A 21,953-nucleotide genomic window follows, 5' to 3' on the forward strand; every position below is an offset into this window, starting at 1 on the left:
ATGATTCAATTTTTAAAAATTTTAAACTAAGCGCCAAAGCTACATTTTTTATAAATCATTTTCTTAAATAATATTTTATATAAAAGAGATTTTTAACGTGTAAATCGAGGTTATATTTTTATACCTTTGACCAGCTCAGTCCGGTCTGAATCTTAAAAAAATTGGAACCTAAAAATCCCGAGGAACCGAATGTAAGGGTCGGTACCACCCGGGAGGGCGCGTACTGTTGCCGAGAAATTAGGTATAATATATTATAAAATAAACAAATTATTATATATAATAGTATAAATAAAATATAAATAATATAATATATAATAAAATGAATTCGGTTTTTGGTTTAGTTTTCGTGTTGAAACCCCAACTCGAAAACTAATTCAAAAACCGTATTTGAATTCGAAATGGTTTAAATTCGATTCGAAGACTTAAAAAATAAAATTTGAATTCGGTCGTATATTCGTTTCAGACCAAATATTAAACATCTTATTTGGACCCATGTCATCAGGCATTGGCTCGAATGACTTATTGGTTGGACGTTTGAATGGGACAAAGAGATTTCGTTGTCAAATAATGTATTTGTTAATTATTTTCTTCTAGTAAACGGGGGAGGTCAAGTATTAGACGGGCTAAATATTTAAAGGAAATGTGAGTTGGCGTAGTAGCTCAAGCCACGGATTGTTGTCTCTATTCAAAACATAGAGAACACTCCTTTTATTCCCTTTTTTTGGCAGGCTAGTTCGTTTTGCGATCGAAGAACAGCCAAGACTGAGATCTTTTGGTCGTTTAAAAGTCATGTCAAAAACCAAAATTTCAGAAGATATTTTTTTTCATAACCATACTGATCCACGACAGTTTTAAACTAACATATAACAATTGTGGCTATCTTAAGAACTTTGTTTGGAATTCATTTTTTAATTGAACTTCAATTGAATTCTATACCACTCACTAAATTAACTCGTGTAAAAATCTATATATATATAATGATTCTTAATTTTGAAAGTGTCCAGATTGCCGGGTCGAGAGTTGTGGTTAATTTGGATATATATGTGAGAGTAAATGGATACTTGGATCGGATTCTGGGTTGACACGCCCATCAACTTAAAACGGTTAAAAATATATAAAATTAAAAATGCTATATGTATGTTTCAAACTCACAACCTAACAAAACAAGTACAACTCTTTAACCATCTAGGCTAATAACACTTTATATTTTTAATTCAACACCAAATTTGATAAACGCGGGACGTTGTAACAATATAAGTTCAACTTTTTAACTAACTAAACTATATATATAATGATGCTTAATTTTTATATTTTTAATTCAACACCAAATTTGATGAACGCGGGACGTTGTAACAATATAAGTTCAACTTTTTAACTAACTAATTTATATATATATAATGATGCTTAATTTTTAAAGTGTATGGATTGTCGGGTCGAGAGCTGTAGTTAATTTGGATAAATATGTGAGAGTAAATGGATACTTGGGTCGAATTCTGGGTTGACCCGCCCATAAACTAAAAACGGTTAAAAATAAAATTAAAAATGCTATAGGTATGTTTCGAACTCGGAACCTAACAAAACAAGTACAACTTTTTAACCAATTAGGCTAATAACACTTTATAATTTTAATTTAACACCAAATTTGATGAATGTGGGACGTTATAACAATATAAGTTCAATTTTTTAACTAACTAATATATATATATATATATATATATATATATATAAATATATATATATATAATGATGCTTAATTTTGAAAGTGTTTGGATTGTCGGGTCGAGAGTTGTGGTTAATTTGGATATATATGTGAGAGTAAATTGATACTTGAGTCGGATTCTGGGTTTACCCACCCATAAATTTAAAACGGTTAAAAATAAAATAAAAAATGTTATAGGTATGTTTTGAACTCGCAACCTAACAAAATAAGTTCAACTCTTTACCTAATTAGGCTAATAATATTTTATATTTTTAATTCAACACCAAATTTGATGCGGGATAATTTTTTTTTTTCATTTTAAGATATTGTAAATTTTTTCGTACTTATAGTATTTTAAAATTTAAATTTTATAATTTTAAATAAATATGATCTGGTCAATAAATTATATCACCTTTATATTATGAGGATGAGCTGTTATACTAAATCTTTTAATTTATTTTATAAATTTTTAAAATTTTCTAATTTAATATTTTACTATTCATTTTAAAAATCTTAATTATTAGTAAAAAACAAGTCTGGTCCATTTTTGGATAGGTTAATAATAAAAGTGAGAATGCATTTTTTTTTTTTTTTTTTTTTTTTTGGTATATATAATGATGTTTAATTTTGAAAGTGTTCGGATTGCCGGGTCGAGTGGTTAATTTGGATATATATGCAGTGCCGTTCCTGAGATTTTTTAGGCCTTAGGCGAAAGCACGAAATTGGAGCCCTACGCATAAACTTCACTTGTGTTTCACCGTTGATCTTCAATAACCTTCCAATATCTACAAAGATGCAACATAAATTGTCAACGAAAGTGACTTCTTCCTTCATTTTTAGATGCAAAATCATTGATAATTGTATCGTAATCAATATATTCCAAAAAATCTTTTTCAATACATAAAATAGTAAGTCCATTCAATCTATCTTGAGACATAGAAGATCTTAGATAATTTTTCAATAATTTTAACTTAGAAAAACTTCTTACAGTAGAAGCTACTGTAACAGGCAATGTTAGTAAAATTCGATATACAATAGAGACATTAGGATAGCAATCTATTGACATTACAAAATCAAGAATTTCAGCAGCGGGCATATCCAAACTAGGTAAAGCAACTTGTAGTATTTTTAGTTCAGAAAACAAATCACTCAAATTAACATCACACGTACCTTCATGGGAAAATACATTACAAAATGTGCTACACTTTTCTTTCAATTTGCTTTCATTCAATGTATTATTTTGTTGTCGGTTTCGTTGTCGATGTAGGATATAGAGACTGAGAGAGACAGACAGTGAGACAGACAGTGAGACAAACAGTAGGGTTTTCAATTTTTTGTTTTGATGGTGTTAGTTTGTTTCTCTATTTGGGCTATAGAGCCATGTGCCAAAAAATCTAACATAAAAAAAATTAAAGAATAAGAAACTAAAAATCCTTACTAATACCTAGCATATATAAAAAAAATGGGCTCCTTTTTTGTCCTAGGCCCTAGGCCGTGGCCTAGGCTGCCTACCCCTCTGGGTCGGGCCTGTATATATGTGAGAATAAATGAATATTTTGGTCGGATTCTGGGTTGACCCGTCCATAAACTTAAAACGGTTAAAAATAAAATTAAAAATGTTATAGGTATGTTTCAAACTTTCAACATAACAAAACAAGTACAAGATCTTTAACCAATTATGCTAATAATATTTTATATTTTTAATTCAACACAAAATTTGATAAATGCGAAAAATTGTAACAGTATATTTTTATCCATGTGCACGGGGATCTTCCTAATATTATTAAATAACTTATTTTATATTCGGTTAATAAGTGTTTTTATTATTATTTAAAATTGCTTGATAATTTATTTTGGATTAATTAGTTAAATAATTATTTTGTTTTATTTTTTCTTTAAATTTATGAAACATGCATAATCTTTTTTTTTTTTCAATTTAAGATATTGTAAATTTTATGGACTTATAATATTTTAAAATTTATATTTTATAATTTTAAATAAATATGATTTGGTCAATAAATTATATCACCTTTATAGTATGAGGATGAGCTGTTATACTAAATCTTTTAATTTATTTTATAAATTTTTAAATTTTTAAAATTTTCTAATTCAATATTTCACTATTCATTTTAATAATCTTAATTATTAGTAAAAAACAAGTCTGGTCCATTTTTGGATAGGTTAATAATAAAAGTGAGAAGTGCCTTTTTTTTTTCTTTTTTTTTTGCACAACTCAACCTATGCGTTTTTGGTAATAAAAAGAAAAAACTCAACATCAAACTATCTCTATAAGTGATAATACTAAAAACAATAAAAAAAACAAAAACAAATGTATACCAAATTATCCAATATGTTAAACATGTATATTGACTAGATCATCTTTATTTGTTCAACATGGCATGGCCCACATTAGCAACGCGTTTAAACATGATTTATCCACTACAATATGTTTGACCAACGGGACTAGTTTGACTATAAGACCATAATTGATGAAATTAAGGCTTTGTTTCATGAAGGGACTATTTAAATTAATTTCTATGACTGTTCCGAGATATAAATTTAATTTTTCTGATTACAAGGAGGTTATTTCTAGAAGTGACAATTGCTCACAACTAACATGTAGTGTTTTGATTAACTATTGTCTTTCATTTAATTTTTAACTTACATTTTCATTTTTTATGTTATAGTTGTTATAGCTCGTCTTATCAGTTTGGGCTCTAAGACTTTTAGCAAAACTGGATATAACACAGTTGCAAAACGTGGTTTAAACCTTCAATTTGATAAGTTGGTCATTTATAAATCTATAAGTTAAATGAGTTCTTTTGTTTTTTTACTCTATTAAATATTTTAATTTATTAAATATTTTAATTTTTACCTTTTCTATGTGTTATTTTATAGTGGAGAAGATATTAATCTAACTTTATGGGGGAAACATAGCCGGAAAATTTGAATTTGTTGAAGGATCTAACAACCAAGATCCTATCGTAATAGTTGTGACCAGCTTTCTTGTCAAGTTATACCAAGGTATGAATTGTAAAAAAAATATGTTTATGTCTTAATATGTTTGTGTTAACCATTTTTATGTGCTTTCAATAGGTCATCATGTCCTTTCTTCAACAACGGCCACACAAGTTTTTCAAAATCTAATGATTCTAGAGGTGGTGACTATGCGAGAAAGGTTGATATTGTCTTTCTTTAAATAATACTTTTTGTTTAAATATTTGTTGTTTTAATGACTATTTTTTTTGTGCCACATTTACTCAACTAATTGTAGATTTGTTGTCCATCCATCTCAAGTATGTTTGTTGGATGATACTGTTGAAAGTTCGATGTCTTTACAAGATAAGATGATGAAAGATCGACACACAATTGAGGAATTATACAACCTATTGTCAAATGAGGAAAGAAAGGTTGGTAAAATTGGTATTTCAATATTTTTATAGTTATCTTACTGGTTTATTGGTTAACAGGAATGTATACGTACCGTTGAAGCGACAATCAATAATGTATGCAACTACAATGGTTGGTTTTACTACTCTTGTGATGATTGTCGCAGAAAAGTAACGCTCGAGGGCGATGTTTTTTTTTGTAACTCATGTGTTAAAGTTGTAAATAAGTTAGTTAATCCAACTGTTTCAGATTTGTTACAATTACATCCGAGTTGTGACAAAGATTTACCATTGTCGTTATCATCAATGTCATCGCGAAAACTTGTGTTCCAAGTTAAAATTACTGATTACAACCTCAAGAAAAAATCACACAATTTTACAATTATAAAAGTGTTTGATCCAAGTCAATCACTCATTACTCAATAGGTAAACATATTTTGGATATCTTTATGCTCAACTTTGAAACGTGTTTTATATATTAAATTAAATTTTGTTAAGGGAGGAGCATCAATTTCAGACAAAATTGTTAAAGAGGTACTTTTTCAATTTTTTTATCAAATAAATTGTTCTTTTAATCTATTTTAATGTCTTATTTAGATATTTGAAAAGTTTTATATATATTTGATTAAATTTTATTAGGGATGATCATCAATTTCAAACAAAGCTGTTAAAGAGATACTTTTTCAATTTTTTGTGATCAAATAAATTGTTTTTTTTATTATCTATTTTAATGTCTTATTTAAGTTTTTGAAATGTGTTTTATATGTTAATTAAATTTTATTAGGGAGGAGCAACAAACAAAGTTGTTGATGAGATAGGACAAAAAAGACAAAAAATTTAGTTTTTATTTTTTATTTTACAATTTTTTAATTTCATTTTATGGAAGTTTTTTTTATTAGTATATATTATTAACTATTATTATTATATAGGATATCTTAAATTATACTAGAGTTATACATTTATTTATTTTTATGAATATTTGTTTAATATTGTATTAATTTAAATTTTTATTTTGCTTTCAATAGTTTAAATTAAATCAAGCCTTTGATTTGTATTGTATTATTATTATTTTCAGTTTTAATCAATCATTCTTTTTTCTCACATCATGTATATATTTTATAATTAATTTTATATAAATATATTTTTCCTTACATAATTTTTCCACAATTATTTATATATTATTTGTTTATTATTTATTTTTATACAATTTACTTATATTATGAAACAATTAATAATAATTATTTTTTCTATTTTTTTCTCTAATTATATATATATATATTATATATTTTCTCTTCATATAAATATATTCTCTTTTATTAAATTAAATATTTTATAAAAATTTCGTTTATATTTTTCCCGTACAACGTAGGGTTTCATACTAGTTATATCTAATAACGCTTAATTTGAAATGTTGAGGGTGTACTTCACGCTCTCTCCAAAATAATTCTCATATCACAAGGTACTTTCCCTAGCTGTAAATATATTAATTAATTTTAATTTGTATATATATATATATATTAATGTTATAATTATTATTAAAATATATTAAAATTTAATATTTTATATATAAACATTAAACCAAATATTTATCTATATTAATTGAGTTTAGCATTAAATACTAATTATAAAACATTAAAACCTGCAATAAAATCAAGAATTTCAAATATATATTATATTAATTATAAAATGTAACTTTCAGTTATTCCATTATATTAATTATAAAATAGAAAAACAATTATCATGTTTAACATTAAATACTAACTACAAAATATTAAAACCTACAATAAAATTAATAATTTCAATTATATATTATATTAATTATAAAATTTAACTTTCAATTATCATATTATATTAATTATAATATAAAACTTAACCTGCAATAAAATCAAGAATTTCAAATATATATTATATTAATTATAAAATGTAACTTTCCGTTATCCCATTGTATTAATTATAAAATAGAAAAAAAAATGTAGTTATCATGTTTAGCATTAAATACTAATTATAAAACATTAAAATCTACAATAAAATTAAGAATTTTAATTATATATTATATTAATTATAAAATTTAACTTTCAATTATTATATTATATTAATTATAATATAAAACTTAACTTTCAGTTATCATATTATAATAATTAAAAAATTTAACACAAAAACAATAATTATGAAAAACATAAATAGTGTAACTGCAATTAAATCAATATAATAAATCAACCCAACATTTCATCTTCTTTTCCATCTAAATATTTGTTTTTCTATAAATAATTTTACATCAACAAGGTTCAATTTAAGAGAGAAGAGTGATATTCTGTCTATTCGGTCTCCTTTTCCAGTTTTCACTGTTTTGCTTTTTTTTTTTTCTGGAATTTTATCATTTTAGGCAACTATAACAACATTCTATATTTTGAATTCCATCTTGGTTAAAGTGAGTAATAATTAAATTATATTAACATCAATTTCTCTATCAACATCATTATTTCATTCAATAATTAAATTGGTAATATGTTATGTTTCACCAATCTATTGTTCATTGTTTTTTTTCCAGGAAGTTGATCATTTCAGGTCGCTGCAACAACGTCCTATCTTTTGAATTCCATCTTAGTTAAAATAAGTAATAATTAAATTATATTAACATCAATTTCTCTATCAACATCATTATTTCATTCAATAATTAAATTGCTAATATGTTATGTTTCACCAATCTATTTTCATTGTTTTTTTTCCAGGAATTTGATCATTTCAGGCCGCTGCAACAACTTCCTATCTTTTATTTTGATTAAATTTTATGACTAATTAATAAAATAAAAAATTTAAATACATATAATCTCTTTATTCTTAGCATAATATTTTTTTTTGTATTCTCCATTTTTTTTTTAAATATTATTATTACTTATTATAACGTTTAATTAATTAATTTATTATTCATATTATTTTATAATATTTGTCATATTTAATATATTTATATTATATTAATAATCATTTTATTATTATTCAATCTAAATATTTTTAAAATTATTTTAGTTGAAGTTATCCAATATAATATTCATCCTTCTTTTGAGTCAAAGTAGGAGTAATGACTATATTTTATGATTTAATAAAATAAAAATAATTTTTTAGGTTAAATATATTTAATTTTTTTAAATACATATAGTTTTATTAGTTGAAAAAAGATGATCTCTATCTTTTGAGTATATGATTTTTTTTCTATTCCAAACAATTTCACATGATAAAGTTTAATGTATTTAATAATATTTATTTTTAATCACAAAAAAAATAAATAATTTTTTTTGAAATATTATTATAACATTCAATTAATTATTTATTATTTCCCATTATTTTTCAATATTTATCTTTAGTCTCATTTTTAATATATTCATATTATATTAATAAATTATTATTATTATTAACATATGATATATAAATACTTTTTTTTATAATAAATGTGTTTGTTATGTCCATAACATCTAATTTTTAAATATTTGGTCATTTTTTCACAAATTTTATCATTTTAGGCCACTACAACAACATTCTATCTTTTGAATTCCATCTTGGTTAAAGTGAGTAATAATTAAATTATATTAACATCAATTTCTATGATTTGAAATGTTTAGGGTGTACTTCATGCTCTCTCCAAAATAATTCTCATATCACAAGGTATTTTTTCATATTTCTCTCTCTTCATTTATGAATTGTTTTTCTTTCCCTCGCTATAAATATATTAATTAATTTTAATTTATATATATATATTAATGTTATAATTATTATTAAAATATATTAAAATTTAATATTTTATATATACACATTAAACCAAATATTTATCTATATTAATTGAGTTTAGCATTAAATACTAATTATAAAACATTAAAACCTGCAATAAAATTAAGAATTTCAAATATATATTATATTAATTATAAAATGTAACTTTCAGTTATTCCATTATATTAATTATAAAATAGAAAAAAAAATTATTATGTTTAACATTAAATACTAACTACAAAATATTAAAACTTACAATAAAATTAATAATTTCAATTATATATTATATTAATTATAAAATTTAACTTTCAATTATTATATTATATTAATTATAATATAAAACTTAACCTGCAATAAAATCAAGAATTTCAAATATATATTATATTAATTATAAAATGTAACTTTCTGTTATCCTATTATATTAATTATAAAATAGAAAAAAAAAATGTAGTTATCATGTTTAGCATTAAATACTAATTATAAAACATTAAAATCTACAATAAAATTAAGAATTTTAATTATATATTATATTAATTATAAAATTTAACTTTTAATTATTATATTATATTAATTATAATATAAAACTTAACTTTCAGTTATCATATTATAATAATTATAAAATTTAACACAAAAACAATAATCATGAAAAACATAAATAGTGTAACTGCAATTAAATCAATATAATAAATCAACCCAACATTTCATCTTCTTTTCCATCTAAATATTTGTTTTCCTATAAATAATTTTACATCAATAAGGTTCAATTTAAGAGAGAAGAGTGATATTCTGTCTCTTTTTGCGGCTTTCACTGTTTGCTTTTTTTTTCTCAGGAATTTTATCATTTTAGGCAACTACAACAACATTCTATCTTTTGAATTCCATCTTGGTTAAAGTGAGTAATAATTAAATTATATTAACATCAATTTCTCTATCAACATCATTATTTCATTCAATAATTAAATTGGTAATATGTTATGTTTCACCAATCTATTGTTCATTGTTTTTTTTCCAGTATTATTTCAGGCCGATGTAACAACGTCCTATCTTATGAATTCCATCTTAGTTAAAGTGAGTAATAATTAAATTATATTAACATCAATTTCTCTATCAACATCATTATTTTATTCAATAATTAAATTGGTAATATGTTATGTTTCACCAATCTATTTTCATTGTTTTTTTTCTTCAGGAATTTGATCATTTCAGGCCGCTACAACAACGTCCTATCTTTTCTTTTGATTAAATTTTATGACTAATTAATAAAATAAAAAATTTAAATACATATAATCTCTTTATTCTTAGCATAATATTTTTTTTTCTATTCTCCAATTTATTTTTTTTAAATATTATTATTACTTATTATAACGTTTAATTAATTAATTTATTATTCATATTATTTTATAATATTTATCATATTTAATATATTTATATTATATTAATAATCTTTTTATTATTATTCAATCTAAATATTTTTAAAATTACTTTAGTTGAAATTATCCAATATAATATTCATCATTCTTTTGAGTCAAAGTAGGAGTAATGACTATATTTTATGATTTAATAAAATAAAAATAATTTTTTAGGTTAAATATATTTAATTTTTTTAAATACATATAGTTTTATTAGTTGAAAAAAGATGATCTCTATCTTTTGAGTATATGATTTTTTTTCTATTCCAAACAATTTCACATGATAAAGTTTAATGTATTCAATAACATTTATTTTTAATCACAAAAAAATAAATAATTTTTTTTGAAATATTATTATAACATTCAATTAATTATTTATTATTTCCCATTATTTTTCAATATTTATCTTTAGTCTCATTTTTAATATATTCATATTATATTAATAATTTATTATTATTATTAACATATGATATATAAATAATTGTTTTTATAATAAATGTGTTTGTTATGTCCATAACATCTAATTTTTAAATATTTGGTCATTTTTTCACAAATTTTATCATTTTAGGCCACTACAACAACATTCTATCTTTTGAATTTCATTTTGGTTAAAGTGAGTAATAATTAAATTATATTAACATCAATTTCTATGACTGTTCCGAGATATAAATTTAATTTTTCTGATTACAAGGAGGTTATTTCTAGAAGTGACAATTGCTCACAACTAACAGGTAGTGTTTTGATTAACTATTGTCTTTCATTTAATTTTCAACTTACATTTTCCTTTTTTATGTTATAGTTATTATAGCTCGTCTTATCAGTTTGGGCTCTAAGACTTTTAGCAAAACTGGATATAACACAGTTGCAAAACGTGGTTTAAACCTTCAATTTGATAGGTTGGTCATTTATAAATCTATAAGTTAAATGAGTTCTTTTGTTTTTTTACTTTATTAAATATTTTAATTCATTAAATATTTTATTTTTTACCTTTTCTATGTGTTATTTTATAGTGGAGAAGATATTAATCTAACATTATGGGAAAACATAGCCGAAAAATTTGAATTTGTTGAAGGATCTAACAACCAAGATCCTATCGTAATAGTTGTGACCGGCTTTCTTGTCAAGTTATACCAAGGTATGAATTGTAAAAAAAATATGTTTATGTCTTAATATGTTTGTGTTAACCATTTTTATGTGCTTTCAATAGGTCATCATGTCCTTTCTTCAACAACGGCCACACAAGTTTTTCAAAATCTAATGATTCCAGAGGTAGTGACTATGCGAGAAAGGTTGATATTGTCTTTCTTTAAACAATACTCTTTGTTTAAATATTTGTTGTTTTAATGACTATTATTTTTATGCCACTTTTACTCAACTAATTGTAGATTTGTTGTCCATCCATCTCAAGTATGTTTGTTGGATGATACTGTTGAAAGTTCGATGTCTTTACAAGATGAGATGATGAAAGATCGACATACAATTGAGGAATTATACAACCTATTGTCAAATGAGGAAAGCAAGGTTGGTAAAATTGGTATTTCAATATTTTTATAGTTATCTTACTGGTTTATTGGTTAACAGGAATGTATACGTACCGTTGAAGCGACAATCAATAATGTATGCAACTACAATTGTTGGTTTTACTACTCTTGTGATGATTGTCGCAAAAAAGTAACGCTCGAGGGCGATGTTTTTTTTGCAACTCATGTGTTAAAGTTACAAAAAATCCTACTCCAAGGTGTTTAATTTTGTCTCTTTGATCATTAATTAACTATTTGTGCTTTTTGATAGAGTTGTAAATAAGTTAGTTAATCTAACTGTTTCAGATTTGTTACAATTACATCCGAGTTGTGACAAAGATTTACCATTGCCGTTATCATCAATGTCATCGCGAAAACTTGTGTTCCAAGTTAATTATAAAAGTGTTTGATCCAAGTCAATCACTCATTACTCAATAGGTAAACATATTTTGGATATCTTTATGCTCAACTTTGAAACGTGTTTTATATATTAAATTAAATTTTGTTAAGGGAGGAGCATCAATTTCAGACAAAATTGTTAAAGAGGTACTTTTTCAATTTTTTTATCAAATAAATTGTTTTTTTAATCTATTTTAATGTCTTATTTAGATATTTGAAAACTTTATATATATTTGATTAAATTTTATTAGGGAGGATCATCAATTTCAAACAAAGCTGTTAAAGAGGTACTTTTTCAATTTTTTGTGATCAAATAAATTGTTTTTTTATTATTTATTTTAATGTCTTATTTAAGTTTTTGAACTGTGTTTTATATGTTAATTAAATTTTATTAGGGAGGAGCAACAGACAAAGTTGTTGAAGAGATAGGACAAAAAAGACAAAAAATTTAGTTTTTATTTTTTATTTTACAATTTTTTAATTTCATTTTATGGAAGTTGTTTTTTTATTAGTATACATTATAACTATTATTATAATATAGGATATCTTAAATTATACTAGAGTTATACATTTTTTTTTTTTTATGAATGTTTGTTTAATATTGTGTTAACTTAAATTTTTATTTTGTTTTCAATAATTTAAATTAAATCAAGCCTTTTGGTTTGTATTGTATTATTATTATTTTCAGTTTTAATCAATCATTCTTTTTTCTCACATCATGTATATATTTTATAATTAATTTTATATAAATATATTTTTCCTTACATAATTTTTCCACAATTATTTATATATTATTTGTTTATTATTTATTTTTATACAATTTACTTATATTATGAAACAATTAATAATAATTATTTTTTTTATTTTTTTCTCTAATTATATATATATATATATATATTATATATTTTCTCTTCATATAAATATATTCTCTTTTATTAAATTAAATATTTTATAAAAATTTCGTTTATATTTTCCCCGCAACGTAGGTTTCATACTAGTTTAATTAGTTTCCATTAAACCATAATAATAATAATAATAATAACACTTAAAAACCAAACAAACACTTGCAGTTACTAGTTACTGCTAATTGAAATACAGTAGAAACACAATTAGATAATAATAATAATAATAATAAACATGCACCTTCCAACAGAGAAAGGATATCATACTCTTTTATTTTACAGCTTAAGGAAACATAACCTTACCTGATCAGATCATCCCCAGTTACTTGCATGCCGACAATGGAGCTCCACACAAGCACTTGTTATTGAAATACACCGTGTTTTCAAACGTCTGCAGCTTACCCCCAACCGGGATCTTCCCGCAGAGGCTATTATAACTTACGTTCAGAAATTGCAGCTGGTTCAATGAAGTCAGACCTTGCGGGAGGCTCCCATAGATCTTGTTGTGGTTTAAGTCTAGCCAGCTCATGCTTTTGTAGAAAACAACCTTGGACAGATCGAATTGGAACAAATTCCTGGAAAAATCGGCAAACCAAAGCTCCTTGCCGGGGCCGAACAAGAAGGAAATATCACCTTGGAGGTTGTTGCGAGAGAAATCAAGGTTGGGGAATTTCATGAACCCTAGAGATTTAGGGACATACCCGGTGAGCTGGTTGTGGGAAAGAAACAGGGAGGGGACCTTTCCTTTGAACTTCCCAAACGAGTCTGGGATTGAGCCCGTGAGTCTGTTCCGGTCGAGATGGAGCTCGGTTAAATTGGGCAGTTCGGAGAGGGAAGGAGGGATCGAACCGGTTAGCTTATTGAAAGATAAATCGAGATAGGTTAGACTCTTAAGTTGGCTAAGGAAATCCGGGATGGGACCGGAGATATTGGTCCAGCTGACGGAGAGCGATTTGAGTCGGGTGAGCTTTGTAAGGGTCTGGGGAATGGTACCTACGAAATTTGGTAGTTTGTGGAAGAGAAGGGTTTCGAGGTAGGGAAGGTCCCCGACGGCGGGGGGGATCTGGCCGGAGAGTTCGCCCTTGAAAATGTTGAGGGCGATGACACGGTTGGTAGTTCTATGGCATTCTAGGCAGTACCAGCCACAGCAATCTGTTTTGGGATCCCATGAAGCAAGGTGGTAAGGGTTGCCAAGGGCTGTTTTAATGGTGAGAAGGGCTTTCTTGTCCTGCGGGTTGCATCGGACGGCGGAGGAGAATGAAGGGGATGGGAAGAACAGGACAAGGATCAGAGAAAGGGAGAGAATTGATGTTAGGGTTTTCATGGTGTTTAGATAGAATGAGTAAGGAGTGGGGAGCCTTTCTTCCTCTCTTTATAGATCTTCAGTATGAACTTAAATTAAAAGAAGCTTAAAGAAAAACTAAGTTTGGAAAGTGGTAGAAAGTTATTTATTCTTTTAAGAGCATTCCCGTCCTTGTACCCATACATAGGTACAAATATGTGCCACATCAGCAGCCACATCACAAATAAATTATACCTCTCAATTTATACCTCTATTCCTCAACCATCTCAAGTACAATTGTATGGAAATATTTTTTTTTTTTTTTTTTATGTCATATTTTGTTTATGTTAACCATTTTTATTATTTTTAATATAAAGACGATTTAACTAAAAATATTTTAGTTAGTAGGTTAAAAAATAAAAATAAAAAATGTCACAATTCATAAAATGAGTTATTTTTTAAATTATTATTTAGATCAACTTTCTTTATTGATAATAAAAAAATAGATAATTTTATATAAAAATACAATTTTAATTATTTTTTTCTTAAATATATTTGTTTTAAATTTTGACCAAAATATACTAGAACTTAGGCTTGTTCGGCTTGAATTTTAAAATAATTCAAACAAAATTAATTTTTCAATAAAATACTACTTAATAATCACATCACTCATTTTATTACCAAAATACTAAAATACCCTATATTTTACTGCAAAATAGTTGATTGGACTATCTTGATTTTAACTTCAATATGGATATCTTTTGTACTGATCAAAATTCGGTCAGACCGGATGGTTCGATCGGAAAATCAAACTGGATATTTTTGATTAAAAAAGTTGTATTCTCCTCCAAACAAGAGCGAAGTTACAAATTACCTTTGTTCAATCTTCTTTGTTGCATCAGGCTAGGCAGATCGGCCTTAAATACGTGTGCCTCTAGTGTTTCCTTCAAGTCAATCCTTGACTTGGCGAACGCAGAGGTCTCACAGATGGAGTATAGTTCAAGTAATTGTGTAACAGGAATTGATCTATCAAGCGACGTCATCACCCGTGATATGTTCAGAAACTTCTCCGCATTATCGTCACTCATCATCCTTAATCTCTCTGATAACAACATCAACAGAAATATAAATAAAGATCTGAGTAAGTGTTTCAATCTAAGAACCCTAAATTTATCGAGGAATATGATTAGAGGAGAAATTATCATAATTGGACTTAATAATTCGGAGATTATTGATTTATCTACAAATCAAATCAATGATTCCATGCAATTTGTAGAAGTCTAGTGGTAACTAATTTGTCTTAGAATAACTTCACCGACTCAATTGAAGGCTAAACCTAAGCATAAACAACTTAATAGAGAATATTTGGACTGGTTTGATTAGGTTAGAAGAAGTCTTCATAAACTCATCAAATTAGAGAGTTAAATTAGAGAGTGTATATAACTGAAAGTGTTTGAAGATTGTAGGTAAAGTGTTGGTAAAAATGCTTAGGAAGATTGTTGAAGACTAACATACGAGTTCCAAAAATTGGGTTGATGATTGAAATAATTTTCAAAACAATGTTATATTAAATTATTATTATTTTATTTATTTATATATATATTAATACCTTTTAATTTTTTTTATAAAAAATAATCATTATTTTCTCAAAATTATTAACAATCATTATTTTTATCTCTCTAAATTTAAAAAAAAAATTCAATCCGAAGACAGCCTTAATTATTTTTCATAACGTTTATGCCTATTTAATATATAATATTTTAAATTGGAATTAAAGTTTATTAAATTATTTTTATTCTATTATTCAAAATACAATAAAAATAAAAATTATTTTATTCTTAAGAAACACTTTTGAACTAGCTTAATTTGTTTTTAAATTTTTGTATAAGGCTTATTATACAGTAACTTAATTAAATAAAGTTTGAATTATTTTAAAATAATTGATAGGTTAATATTGAGAAAGTGTTTTTTAATTTAAAATTAATATATATATATATTATTTTAAATACTATGTTAATTTTTTAATTAATAAACTAAATAATCTAACTCATAATTCAATATCAAGTTGATGAGAGAAAATAAGATGAAATTTTAATGATTAGATTTTTTATAATCTTTTTATTTTTTATTTTTTTATAATTAAATATTAGTTAAAATATCAAAAATATATTTTTTTTAAATATTAATAAATTTTCATATAATAATATTATTTTTCATAAGCAAAACTAAATAAAATAATTTAAATCATTATTATTTAATTAAATATACTCAACCAATCAAACTAGTTACTCAGTTAAATTATTTTGATTCAATTTATAATTTTTTTCATATTTGGTATTGGTGTAATAAATTAACATAAAAATTATAATTAAACACATTTTAAGTTTAAACGTAATTTATCTCCGCTTCTCTACCAAATAAACTAAATATAAGATAAATTATATCAAACGTACCCTGAAAATAACTAGAGCGAATAAACGGAGTAAAAAAACGAATCAAACTTACCCTGCCATATAAAAAATAAAGCAAAAAAGTGAAAATGAATACTGACAAAAAGACAGGATAAATAATAATGAGATTCCTTTTTGATGTTACGTTTTTTTTTTTAAACAAATTATTATATAATTTGTTTTTAAATTCAGATAAAGGTTGATTTAATTAATTTTATTCGGTTATTCAAATTACAATATAAATAAGATTTGTCTTTTCTAATTTCTTTTTTAGGAAATAGATGATATAGTATTTACAAACAAGTTTATGAAAAGTTTTTACAAATGAATTTTAAATTTAATAAATTTTATGGAAGACATACTATAATTATCTGGATAGTAATTACTAAATATAAATGTGATGATTTATTTATTTATTTTGAGAATGAATATGCCTTAAAAATTAAGATAATTTATTTAACAACAATTATTAGGATTATGTAAAAAATATTTATTAAAAAACTGTAATTTTAAGATAATTATGTAGCTAATATATTTATATGTGTACATTTTGTAATTTAAAAAATTATCCTATTACACAACTATAACTCTCACTCCAAACTTAAAATATTTTTATATAAATTGAATCAGTGAATTTTATTTTCTTATTAACACAATTTAAATATTTTAATTTTAATCTATTATGAGATAATTTGTGTTTATAAAAAACTACTTGAAAATATATTGTTTATAAAAAAGTTATATATGTTTTTTTTAAATCACTCAATTGATATGCAATGGAAAAAGACTGAAAAAGTTAGGACCACTTGCCGTAGAGTCACGTGATAACCGTGTCTTTATGTTTGTAATAATAGTTTGTGAGAAAACAGTATAAATAATTGAGGCAATTTTTAGGTCTTGTTTGTTTTGTACTTTTGATAATAATTACATTTATTTAACAATAAAAAAGTTTAGAACAAATATTATTTAAATTTTAATTTCAGAAATCAAAATAACATTATCAATTCACAAAACTGTGTTGAATTAATAAAAATGATTTTGGGAAAAGATAAATTATATATAAATATATTATATATTATATATTCTTTTTATCACAAAAGATAGAAGAAAAATAAAAAAATAAAAAAACTAAAATTTTTTTTTTTTTTTATATCTTTCTCTCCCACCATTTACCAATTTTTCAGTCAATAATGTCACTTGATTCCTTCTCATTCCCACCACTTCTCTTTCTCACCACTCACCACACTATTATTATTATTATTATTATTATTATTATTATTATTATTATTATTATTATTATTATTGAAGGAACACTTTCCGGTTCTATCCATAATATTTCAAACAATTTTTCACAAATTACCAACTTTTTTATTCTTTTTTTCAAACTACTCATCTTCCCTTTCTATATTATTAATTAACTCACTAAATAACTTTCTCTCTTAATTCATTAATTAATCATCTTTCTCTCTAAACTTATTAATTAACTTTCTCTCTTAACTATTAATTACAATCCTCATTTTCTAAACTATTAATTAATTACTTTTATCTTAATCAATTATTTAAAATATATTATATAAATATTAAAATAAAATAACACATATATTTTATTTTTATTTAAATTTATAAATATAATATATATAATATAAAATTAAAACTAAACATATTAAACTAAATAATTTAGATATATATTATAATCTAAAATAAAATATATTACATAAATATTAAAATAAAATATAATATGTGCTGTCTACCTATAGCACAATGTTCACAAACTTGCATATCATTTTTTAAATCTGGTTGAGCATGTCTGATTACAAATTCAGGAGTATGGCCTAATTTATTATGACATTTATTGTAAACCCTAAAATATCTTTGAAGTGGATCATTATTGAAAAAAACAAAATAATACATATAGCTAACTTCGCTCACTTTTCAAAGTTTTTCATTACTCTTAAGGTCTGCAAAACACAATTTTATCATAAAAATGCAACTTATGTTCTTATATTCAAATAATTTAGATTAAATTTTATTCAAAATTATATATATATATATATATATATATATATATATATAAAAGATTTACGAGTTTAATATTTTTATTTGGCTTAACACTCTATCTTTGTGACATGTTTAACTGTTGCATCTGATAAAAAAAAATAAAATATTGTATATTTTGTCATTTCAAACATATTTTGAAAAAGATTTTTATTAATAAATATACGTGAATTAACTCCTAAATCAATAATCCACATGTTTTTCTTTTTGTATTAGCATAAGCACAATGATTTGATTCAATTTTACCATCCTCATGCATAAAACTTTAAACATGTTAAGACAAAAGCTAGTATTTTCAACTTTATTATCAGGTTTAGAGTTAGGTTCATGGAATTTACTAGCCGAATTCGAGTACACATGTAGTGCTACTATTTCCTTCGTATTTCATTCCGACTGGATTAATGCTCATAACATCATTTACTGCATTCTTGCCTTTCTTCCCTTTGAACCAAATGGGATACCCGATTATTTTGAAACACGATTTTGCAAATGTCCTTCCATTCGACAATGATTTCAAAATAATATATTTTTATTTTGTTGAATGTATTTCCTTTCCCTTTATATGACACAACTCCTGCAATATTTCTTTGTGCTCCTACTTTTGCTGCTTTATTCTTCAATCCTTGTATCTTTTTAGTCATCATCAAAATACAATTATTCGAATTTTGAGTCTGGATTAATCCTTGTTTTTCAGCACTAATAAGCATTGTATATGCTTCTGTTATTGTTGGTGGAAGATTCTTCAGTAAAATATGAGCCCTGGTATATGCTAATAATAGTCATTTAATCTGTTCAAAAACTGAATCAATTTGTTGAATTTATCTTTTTCTTGTAGTATCTTCTTGATTTCGCAGGTGCATATAACAATGACATTAGACAATGGAACATATAGACTAAACATCATTCCACAATTTCTTCATTGCAGAATAATATTTCTCAAGTTTCATTGTTACTTGTTCAATTCATCACATTGATTACTCACTACAATTGATACTTTAATGCACCATTCTCCACTTTGTATCTTGTTGTTATTTCTTTTCAAAGTTCTTCTCCTGTAGTCGCATGGATACAAAATTCTTTAAGCTCTTTAGTTATAGAATTCCATATCCACGATCGCATCAACGCATATGCTTTCTTCCATTTATCCCCAAGTTTTTCTTAAACTGGAAATTGATATCTCATTTCGATGAATTTAACTTTTGATTTTTTTACTTGCAACATAGTTCGGTTTGATAACTTCCAACTTAAATAGTTATCACATGTAAGTGAAACCGTAATTAACCGTGTTCATGGATTATCCATAGTCTTCATCAATCTTCATGATTGTAGCTTCAACTTTAGATTTAGTTTCTTAATCGCTTTTCTGATTCTTTGTTTCTTTCTTCTTTGGACTGTGATACCAAATCATAGATTAAATCCACTATTTGCTTGATTGAAGGCTTGATTAACATAGAAGTTGAATACTTTTACACAAGAACAAAGAAGAGGAAAACCAATAATCAAGAAAGAACTTTAAAATTCATGACAACTTGAGTCATTACATCTTATTTGTTTAATTTGAAAAAGTGTAGAAGTCGAAGATATTAAAATAATTCTCTACATATTAAAATAAACCCTCTAAACTTTTGATATAAGAAATATTGACTAATAATTTTATTTCTTTTTGAATTTTAATATTAATAATGAAGAGAACAACAACAAATAAAATCAAGCTACTCCATGCCTTCAATGAGGAGATATCTTATGTATCCTAGATAAAGTCGGCCCAAGTTAAGGCAACTTATGCAACTGGCTCCACTTAAGAAGGTCCCAATTTTTAAATATATAAAAGTATAAATTATTATATAGTTATTTTAAATTTGTGGGGAACACAATTTTAATTTACAATGGCCTCGACTTTAGGGGACTCTCGAGGCCGGGCCTGTGTGCCCTTAGGGGTTCCATCTTTTAAAATTAGAAAAAAACTACCTAAAATATGGAGGTGGACATACAATTGTTTTAAATAAACTAATTTTGAAGGATGGAGAACAGAAGATATTATGATCTTAATTGTTATGCAAAAAAATATCTATTTTTAAATATATATATATATATATATATATATATATATATATATATATATATAATACATTATTTGATTATTATTTAATGAACAATTAAGATTCATGACATGATATATAATTATTTTCCATCTTAGTTGATCTACTAATTGCATTCCGACAATGGAGCACCGCATAAGCACCGATTATGAAAATAAGTCGTCGTTTCAAACCTCTGCAACTGGCCACCTATCGGAATCTGACCGCAGAGGCGATTGTAACTTACATTTAAAAATTGCATTTTCAAGGACGTTAGCCCTTGCGGGAGGCTCCCGTAGATATTGTTATGGTTAAGGTCTAGCGAAGTAAAGGTATTGGGGAAAACAACCTTGGAGAGATCGAATTCTAACGGCACAATGCGACACGACATGGCACGGCGCAACACAGATACAAATACCAAAAACGACAACCCAAAATCAGCAACAACAAATATTGCACGACGCGGCACGACGCGACACAAATATAAATTTCCAAACAAAATCAGATAGAGCAAAAGGAAGCGAAAAATATCATTGACGATTGCAAACTCAAACACCAAATTCAAATCGAAAGATGTAGATTGAATGATTTAGATTGAACAAAGAGAATCCATAAATAGAGGCTATGATACCATGTCAAATGCAATTTCATTCTTAACCCTGAATATGATTTGTGTAGAGTATATATATACATGCATTCTATAACATAATGGGCCGTATCTCCGGCCCATTTAATCATATATAATAATAAAATATCAACTAATATAACATAGTCTAACCATCCAGAATAGGGGAATAGAGATTCGATAGTAGAAGATCTGATCTGGTCCCACATGGTTTCATTTTTAAAATTAGAAAAAAAGTATCTAAAATATGGAGGTGTACATACAATTGTTTTAAATAAATTGTTTTAAATAAAGGAGAACACAAGATATTGTGATCTTAATTGTTATGCAAAAAAAAATCTATCTATGATCTTTATAAAAAAAATAATACATTATTTGATTATTAT

At 24.9% G+C, this 21,953-nt stretch overlaps 1 protein-coding gene across 1 annotated transcript; it reads right to left on the minus strand.

The window, feature by feature from the left end:
• Positions 1-13,173: 13,173 nt before the first annotated feature.
• Positions 13,174-14,456, minus strand: LOC124921924 (polygalacturonase inhibitor-like). Its single transcript, XM_047462633.1, has one exon. The coding sequence runs from the start codon at positions 14,399-14,401 to the stop codon at positions 13,400-13,402; it is 1,002 nt and encodes a 333-aa protein (XP_047318589.1). The 5' UTR covers positions 14,402-14,456; the 3' UTR covers positions 13,174-13,399.
• Between the last annotated feature and the right edge of the window lie 7,497 nt (positions 14,457-21,953).

The sequence above is a fragment of the Impatiens glandulifera genome, chromosome 1 (genome assembly GCF_907164915.1).
Source record: "Impatiens glandulifera chromosome 1, dImpGla2.1, whole genome shotgun sequence".
Taxonomy (NCBI): Eukaryota; Viridiplantae; Streptophyta; class Magnoliopsida; order Ericales; family Balsaminaceae; genus Impatiens; species Impatiens glandulifera.